We start from the raw sequence: 9,643 nt of genomic DNA, 5'->3' as shown, positions 1-9,643 counted from the left end.
CTATTAAAAATCATCATACATCAATATTTGGCATCATCTCCATGGGCCGCTGGCATGATGCCGGTGGCTTGTTTTTGAGTACAAGCACACCACCGGCAGGAGGGCCAATGTTTTCAAAGACAATGAAACACATCCCTTAAAAAATGCAATTTCTTTCACCTCCCCTGAAAATTATTAGTGCGGGATTAGCAGAATTTACACTCTGCCTGCTCTCTCCCTCCTCTCTCACCGACACACCACACACCACACACACACACTAACACACACAAAACTCTTGGGGCCGCACCCTGTTAATCACAATATACAGAATTTTTATGCATCGGCCCTACAATAGGCAAAATGGTTGATTGGAATACAGTAAAAAGTCAAATATCACTGCTTCCAAAGAAATGGTGAATTACAGAATGCATATACTGTAAATGGCAGTGAGAAATTAATAAAAATGTGGTTTCAAATGGAAGTCAAGTGAAGTCAACGAAGGGAGTCCAGAGGGAGATATTGAGAGTACAAAAAAATACTAGTGGCGGCAATCAAATGCAATTTTTGTTTGCTGAATCTTTGACATATCCAAGCTGCTAATCACCACTCAAAGCCCCATGCCCCTACTATTTATTATATGGAAAATATTATATATATATTTTAATGTCCCATAAATAAATCCTAAAAATTGGTTGTAGTTTTGGTAAGGGGTTGCCAGAGGGTGGCAAAACATCCAACAGAGTATAAAAAGACATGTAAGGAGTAAAGACATTGGTTTTTAAACCCGTTTGCTAAAAAAAATGTTCTTGCAAAGATTTATGTCACAAAGCTGTAACAGAGGCCAAAATGATCATAAGAGTTAACAACTGAGTTGAACTCCAATAGTCATCTTTCATAATGGTGAAACTGGTTGCGCTGCTTTTATGGGTAATAATTAACTACGGGAAGGCTGGCACCCAAAATAGCCAACATTAATCACCTGGTTCTTGAATTGCCAAATGTCCATCGTTTCCTTGCACACCACTGTTTGATATACCCTTTTAATATCCAAAGCATACCTGGTTAGCATATTTATGCTATGTTCAAGGACCTCTCACGTTTGGAAAACCTGGTTAATACCTGGTCTCAATCTTAAAATGGAACATCTGCGATTGATATCCCTGAATAATTACATCCATAGCCCGATATATTATGATCCAACCAAAGTTTTGTTACGATCCACCAAAAGGTTTATGCAGTGGGCTTTCCAATGTTTAAAGTGCAAAATAATCTCTCAAAGGTAGGTAGACACCCATTGAGTTTTTAAAGCTTTGACATGTTTTTGTCATTTCCTCCATGATCAAATCCCCAAATAAGAATCCTCCTCCCAGGGACTCGACCAAATTGGAAGAGGTTAAAACTCAAATGCTTTTTGACGTTAAAGTTTTGCATGTTGGCCTGATCCAGTGGAAGACTGTCTGTGGACCACCAAACATCCAACCCTTGAAATCAACAAGCCATAATGTTATTCTGTCCCTGGTAGCACATGGTGATCAGCCATAACAATTATATTTTATTATCCCCTTCTCAGTGTGAATATCACTCAATCAAAGTCTTTTGTAATAGGACTGAAGATTGATCAAACAAACAGGTTTTGAATAATATTTCAAGATTCCCTGTTGGCCTTTCTGGTCTTTTCCTCTCTGACTTTTCTGGCTTATGGATCACCATTGTAAGTTGACCTGGCTTAGCTTTTCATACAATTCCTTGAATGTCTGTTCAAAGAGAAAGAGGAGGTTGAAGGAAAAAGACAGGACAGAGTCAGCTGGAGGAAGATGTATGTGCTACCTGCATGCATGTAGAGGGTAGCTACAATGTGCAAAAAGATTTGTGTGTATTGTGCAGGAAGCACAAATATTAGATGTGAACTCGATGAAATGCTGTTACCACATAGAGAAGCATTTGCATTGCCAATGCAATTTTTATTTCCATTTCTGATTTTAGTTTGCAACAGACTTTTTATCTAATAATTGGAAACAAACAAAAAAAAAAACAAGGCTGGAAAAACTTTGATGGTTTTTGTTACAAAAATCAAGGTATATTTTAAATGATACCAGTAAACTGACCTAAATATTGCTTTGAATTTACACAGTGAGGCTTGTAGACACAGCAAACAGAGTCCAGAACAATGATGAAATGTGTTATTGAACCAGTACAGAATCTTAGTCAAGATAATCAATAGATCACTTATTATGTATGAAGTCCATGCTAGAGCAGAAGAGAAAACGTTTAACCAAAACTTTAACACACAAACAATTCTATTTTCTTGCTGCTCTGCAGGCAGGTGATGTCTGCCCCCAACTTGTTGCGGGTAGGAACGCCAGAAAACATCTTTGTGGAGTGTCAAGACTGCACTGATGATAATAACATCACGGTCGAAATCACCGTAATGACTTATCCAACCAAATCCAAAAGGCTGGCATCCACATCTGTTATTCTTACCAGTGCAAATAAATTCCAGGACTTTGGACAAATAAAGGTAATGTAGAATTACTGAAATATATGTTACTATTTTATTGGCAAAATATATATAAAGCCTACTACAAACAAAAAGAAAAAATATTTTTAAATGTACTATCTATGAATGCACATGATATACTCTGCTCCTGCTCCTCATAAACTCTTTGAGTCTCTACATGAACCACTGGTTTCAGATCCCTGCTGTTGGCTTCAGTAAGGAGCCCAACGTGAACCAGTACGTGTACCTGAAAGCTCAGTTCCCTGATGTTGAACTGGAGAAACTTGTCTTAGTGTCCTTCCAGTCTGGGTACATCTTCATCCAGACCGACAAGACCCTCTACACCCCCAACAGCAAAGGTGTATCCAGAGTCACTTCTTGGAAACGTATACTTAAATGAAATCACAGAAAAGGCACTGAAGTGAATAAAAAGAAATTTGGTTGCTACTGTAAATCTATACTCAAGTAAAAGTATGATTACTCCCATAAAAATGAGTTAAAGTTAGATATTTTCCTCTGATCTCCTGCAGCTTCTCCGCCTCAACTCTCAGGGGTTGACGGAGTTTACTGATGGACATTTACTTGTAGTTATTAGCAAACCACTAACTACTGCTAATGTACTGGGAGCTTGAGGCACCAGCACTCCTGGCAGTCCAAAGCTCCTGTACTACACACTGCCTCGGAGCTCTGTGCTCCCAGTCTAGGCAGAGTCACTTATTAGGATGGCTAGGTTAGCTGCAGTGCTAATAACAACTAGGCTATTTCCATCAGGAAACTCCGTATATCACTTCAACATTTTCTCCATAAAACATGATCCAGTTTCCCCAAAATCAATGAATTTATAGTTGTGTGCTTTTGTATAGTAATCAGTAACGCGTGGTCCCCAGAAACACTCCACTCCGGTGGCATTTTGCTCCAGTGGTGGTTTGTCTCATCTGTGATTTGATAAAAAGTAAATTTATCGAGATCAGTGCCCCATATTGCTATTGTCCAAGCTACTGATGCTGTCATGCCATGTTGAGAGCACACCCGTAAAAGGACAGCCATTACGCAAGCTTCAACAAATTTGGCCACTCAGGAGAAAGTGGTCTTTTAGATGGCTTGTTTGAGACAAAAGATGAACTTAAGGGCTGCATGAAGGGCTTTTTAAGAGTGGATCATGCAAAGCTACTCTAGCTGAGTCTCAGAATATAGAGTTGGAATTAGCAATAGGTGCACTTCCACTCATTTCATTATCATAACATCAAAGACTAAAGTCACACATAAAAACTACAGGAGCCAGCTAACTACATTTTCCCTGAGTATGTGCAACTTGTTTGCTGCAAAGCAAGGGATTCATCATGTAACTGTTGCCTTTTTTAGATTTTGGTATAAGATGCGAGGCCAGATGTAGCCAGGGATCACATTGTGGTCAAAAAACAGATATTGCTTATATTTGTTCCAGTGAGCTGACCAGAGCTCAGACTGCAGTCCCACTCACTGAACTGAAAGATGGCTGAATAAGTAAATAAGTGAATTAAAAAGATAGATATCGTTTGGAAACTGAGAGAAAGTCCCCTATCATGTACAGCATGTATATTTTCACCACACGTAATTGAGAGGGAGCATACAGTCTATGAGAGGGAGGGAGAGGCGAAGAGGCCGGCTGGAGCGACTCAGTGTCTGTGTATCACTCAGTGCCCACATTCACTGTGCTGTATACAGTAAGTGAACAAATGAATGCACTGTTTCCTCACAATGAAAGGATCACAACAGCCTCAGCCACATGTTTTTTTATATTTCAGGTTTCGTCACGCATTGTATGACACACACACACAAACACATACACACACACTCCGTTTAGTGAGCATATCCCTAAAGTGGGCCCCTTTTCAAAATCTCAAAAACTCATATGACCAGAGAAGATACACCCTCATTCAACCCTTAAAGTAATGTTTGTCTTTCAGTTAATTACAGGATGTTTGGAGTGACGCCCAGCATGGAGCCTGTGGAGAGGGATAATGAAACTCAGACAGATGCTTCTATTGCCATTGAGATTGTGGTACTGTGTTTTATCTTCGAGATGTACATATTTGAATGTTATACGATTTAATTTGTGCATCATTTCCATACTTTCACCTTTGTCTTCCTCATGCCTCTGAAATACCAAAACAAGACTAAATCTTCAGCCATGCTAGTAGCTCTTTGATGCCATACTTACGCACAGTGGTGCTTTAGCTTTCAGTGAGTAAGGTTATCATTTTTGCTATCTGAGTTTAGCATGTTAGTATTCTTTATCATTTGCTAAGTAGCACTTGACACACAGTACCCCTGAATATCCCAATTGTCAGTATAAACTGTCATAAACCAAAATATGTTTGGAGGGAGTTTCCCTTCAAGTTGACCTTTTACCTTTCACGTGAGTGGAGACGCTGTTAGCAGCAAAATCTCAATGAAGTTTCAATTCGACCATTAACCGGTTCATGGTACATTTAGATTGATCCAGGGGTCTGCATGTGCTACATTAAAACCTCATCCACTGAAGATGAGTGATGAGCTTTACTGTTAACTGTTGTTGAATTGTATCTTATTTTAGACCCCTGAAGGTATGATTTTACCACTTGATCCAGTCTCCCTAACATCAGGCATACACTCTGGACATTACAAACTCACTGAAATTGTCAGTTAAGTATTTATTTAAGTTTTATACACTTTGTTTTTGTTTGGAAGTGAATTTCCATATTTTGAATGTATGGTGAATGCACTTGTTTTACATTAACAAGATTAACGTCCACACCAAGACCAATGATGGTGTGAGCATCCACACCGCTAAATGGAAAAATTGATAAAGTTATTGATGATCTGTTGCTGCTGTACGTTGTACAGAAAAAAAAAAAAAAACAATAAAATTTCTTACTGAAATAAATCAATTCAATAGGGATATTTGTAGTTATTGTTATTAGTATAAGTATATGTTTGTGGTGTGGATTGCCCTTAAGAGTCTACAGCTGTGCTAGTGGCTCTGTAAGGCTGAACTAAGGCTTGTGTTTCTTTGCGCTAAATTCTAACATCACCATGCTAGCATGGTCACAGTGACAATGCTAGCATGATGATGTTTAGCAGTGTTAACTTCACATCATTGTTTAACATGTTAACACAAAATACAGACAAGGCTGATGGGAATGTCATTAGTCCTGCCAGAATCTAGTCATGAAGTAAGTATTAGATAAAGTTGGACTTGAAGCTTCAGCCTGAGGAGGACATGAATGCCTTTACCAAATTGAATTGCAATCCATCCAATAGTTTTAGAGAAAATTCATTTTAAACCCACTAATATCAGCATGGTGGGGTTAGAGTTAATGTTATGGTATCAGCAGTATCAGTAGGATTCATCCTCTGGAGAGCACAAATGTTTGTACAGAATTTAATGGCAATCGATCTGATAGTTGTGATATTTCAGTCTAGACTTGAGTTGTGGTCCAACATCCCCATCTCTATAGCCACATACTAGCATGGCGAAAAAGACAATTCTCATGAGCAAGATAGCTCATTTGATTACATAACTATGTATTTCTGGATGCTTTCACATTAAACCTGCGAATAAACTTGAAACTGGTGTCTGTGTTACATTTATGATATTATTCATTTTAGACACTTTTCAGTTACATAATATCCTAGCTATGTCAAATATATATATATATATATAGGATATTTAGAAGTCTCAAATACAAAAACACAATTTCTGAAGAAATTATTTAAACCGATGAAACTCTCCTGTGGTCCTATCTACAGTAGCCCAGAATGGACAAACAGAATCAGAATCAGAAATACTTTAATAATCCCCCCAAAAAAAAAACAATTACCAAACCAAACACTTTTACACTTTTTGTTATAAAGATTCACGACCACTGTAGTGTCTTCTTTGTGCTTGGTTAAGTCAAGGAGTTTTAGCTGGTTGCAGTCTGCCGTCTAGATTCCTCTAAATCCCATACACTGGTCTTTTAATGTAAAGTTTTGAGAAGTCTAAAATAATCTTCCCCACCAAACAAAAAAAATACAAAAGTGATCTACTTTCAAAGTAAAAAGTTCAAAAGTCTTTACTCTCTGTCCCTTATTAAAAACACAAGTTAGTAGTATCTGTGTAAGACATTCTTGTGTGTGTGTGTGTGTGTGTGTGTGTGTGTAGTATCGGACTGTGGAAGGTGGTGGCCAGGTTCCACAGCAACCCACAGCTGAGCTACTCTGCAGAGTTTGAGGTTAAAGAATATGGTGAGTCAGGGGGCCTCTTTAACTGTTAATCTTTTAATCTTTTATCAAAACAGATACCACTTGTAATTATTTTTTTGATTGGACACACAATAGAAAGCATTTTACTTTTTAGTGCTGCCCAGTTTTGAGGTTAAGCTGACGCTTGAGAGCCCCTTCTTCTACGTGGACAGTCAAGAGTTCACCGTTAGCATCAAAGCTACGTATGTATGAAGTTTTTGTTTTGTGGAGAGAGTTTAGAGATCTGATTTGATTGGTAGCTTGTGGTTACATTTTATCTATAATCATTTTGTAACTTCTGTTTTAGCTTACTGTGAAATAAACAAACTTTTGCCTTGGGGTTTTAGATATCTGTTTGGTGAAGAGGTGGATGGTACAGCCTACGGGGTATTTGGGGTTATGCATGAAGGTCACAAAAAGAGCCTTCCCAGCTCTCTTCAAAGAGTGCAGGTTAGTACATACACATTTCCTCCATTACTGTCTAACAGCCAGTCGATTAGTCATTACATCTTCGATTATTTTCTCTCAGACTCTTTTTCTCTTGCTTACAAGCACAAACCTCAGCTCCAAAATATAAAATTACATTTAGTAAGTATTTTTAATTGATGTCATATCAGATCATGAGCGGTAAAGGGGAGGTCAAACTGAAGAAAGAGCACATCATACAGACCTTCCAAAACATCTCTGACCTGGAGGGGAGTTCCTTATTTGTAGCTGTCGGTGTGCTGACGGAGACTGGTAAGAGACAGTGTTTGCCTGCTTAACGATTCCGCTTATTGGTTCCGCTCGTTGCAAATGCGTCATGACGTCACACACGCGCTGCGTTGTTTTGGTTCAGAACGCAGCAAACATGGCGTTGAGGCAGAAGTGCTTTAAAGTTTGGTTATATTTCACGCGAAAAGACGACAATACGGTCACTTGCAACACTTGTAAAGTTTCCATTTCGTCAAAGGGAGGAACTACCTCTAATATGCAGAAACATTTGGCCAGCCGCATGACAGTTCATTTGCAGGTACTGTCGCGGGTGTTATGATTACATACAGTTTAGCGCACAAGTGAGTCAAGCAGCAGCGTAGCTAACGGGACACCATCTGTTATTATTGCCGAAGGTAACTTTCAACTCTCCATGAATGCACAAAAGTTGCATGTTTTTATATCAGTATAGTTCTATTTTATTAATTCTTAGTCCTACCATATATTTTCTGTAGGGAGATGATAAAGACTCTCAACCCAAAATACAATGCCCCAAACAGAGACAGTTTAACAAATTATCTGATTCCTGCTTGGTATGGGGTTGAAAAGAGCAATCTGATCACAGACCTGAAACATGTCACACATGCAGCCATCACAGCAGATAGTTGGACTAGTTTCAGTCAAGACCACTACCTCACCGTAACATTGCACTATGTCAGGGAAGGCCAGAGTATAGAAAAAGTCCTCAAAACCAAAGCAGTGTACAAAGCTCAAACAGGGACAGCTGTGGCCAAGGAGATTGAGGGGATCCTGGAGGAGTTTGGAGTGAAAGAGAAGGTGGTGGCAGCAACTGTGGATAACACAGCAAACATGGATGTAGCTGTGAAAAAGCTAAACATCATCAAGTTTCCATGTTTTGCGCACCCACTTAACCTTGGAGCTCAGAAGCTGTACAACTGCAATACAGTTTCCAACTGGGCAGCAAGGATTCGTTCTGTGACTGTATGGATGAACAGATCCCACATGGCTAAAGTAGTCATGAAGGAAAAGCAACAACTCCTCAGTAAGTAATATGCCTACTGTTTAAATACTTTAATTGCAAGCTAATGACATACAAATTGTAACATATAAATGAACAGATTAGGATCAATTTAAAAATGATAAAGTAATGGTAATATTACATTGTTTAATGTAATCTCATAATCTTGTGTGTTTGTATGTGTGTGTGTGTGTGTGTGTGCCTGCAGAGCTGCCCCAGCACATGCTCCTTTTAGATGTGAGGACGAGATGGAACTCTGTATTTGATGATGGAGAGATTTTGTGAACAGTTTCCTGCTATCCAAGCTGCAGCTATAGACCAACTTCTTAGAAAGCCCATGGAGAAGGAGAAGTAACTAATGTTTGAAAAAAATTAAAATGACTTATATAAAACTTGGTTGATTATAGCCATTAAAAGGGTTATGTTTCTTGTTTATGCAATATATATTTTTTGTTTTGTTTATGTTGCAGACTGGCCAGAATGGGCAATGAGGACCTCAGGAAAGCAAAGGAGTTTGTGCTGCTGATAAGGATGCATTACACATCCACACTTGCCGTCTCCAGCGAAAAAAGTCCAACCTGTGGCCAGATATTGCCCATCCTTCAGAAACTGCGCAAACATTACACAGTGCAGGCAGACGACTCTGCATTCGTCAGGAGCGTCAAGGAAAACATCTGGAATGATCTTTTCAAACGTTACCAGGTACAGTCACTGACATGTAATGATGAATTACTATATGCAGGGTGCGAACTACGGGGGAGCCAGGGGGGTCTCAGCCCCCCTTAATGAGACATGAGCTCCCCTGAAAAAATGATTTGTGAAATTTTGGGGGGGGGTCTCTAAAATATTGGCAAAATGCTGTTTTTCCTATGAAAAAGAGGCCGCCATTGTTTACCTTTTTCTCTTCTATGCCGTAGAAATATGCGAAAGCGGTACTTTGCTCAGTTGCCCACCCGGGAATGTCTGGTCAGGAGAAAGTACAAGCAACTATGTTCGCGACCACCGCTAGCGCAAGTAATAAATTAGTTACCCGGCGTGTCCTGTGACGTCCACGTTGTTCGTTGGCGCGAGCCAGGATCGCAGTGCGGAGTCCTACAAAAACGCTTTACCCCCTCCCCTGGTCAACACAATGGTGGCTCGATTTGCATCCATATAAGATAACCCTACCCCACGGCAGCAAGATGAACAGC

General features: G+C 39.4%; 1 protein-coding gene across 1 annotated transcript in view; it reads left to right on the top strand.

The window, feature by feature from the left end:
• The first annotated feature begins 1,638 nt into the window (after positions 1–1,638).
• The window catches only part of LOC118326570 (complement C3-like), a 34,428-nt gene continuing 26,423 nt past the window's right edge, over positions 1,639–9,643 (top strand). Inside the window, 11 exon segments of the mRNA XM_035659589.1 lie at positions 1,639–1,690; positions 2,299–2,497; positions 2,673–2,835; positions 4,423–4,517; positions 5,052–5,139; positions 6,602–6,724; positions 6,837–6,924; positions 7,069–7,171; positions 7,339–7,553; positions 7,930–8,364; positions 8,924–9,155. Coding sequence (XP_035515482.1) covers positions 2,306–2,497; positions 2,673–2,835; positions 4,423–4,517; positions 5,052–5,139; positions 6,602–6,724; positions 6,837–6,924; positions 7,069–7,171; positions 7,339–7,553; positions 7,930–8,364; positions 8,924–9,155 — 1,734 coding nt within the window. The 5' untranslated portion in view covers positions 1,639–1,690; positions 2,299–2,305.

The sequence above is a fragment of the Morone saxatilis genome, unplaced genomic scaffold, assembly GCF_004916995.1.
Source record: "Morone saxatilis isolate NCDOM2014 unplaced genomic scaffold, NCSU_SB_2.0 Contig17, whole genome shotgun sequence".
Lineage (NCBI taxonomy): Eukaryota > Metazoa > Chordata > Actinopteri > Moronidae > Morone > Morone saxatilis.
The sequence above is the reverse complement of the archived record's forward strand: the minus strand, read 5'-3'. Positions and strand labels throughout refer to the sequence as shown.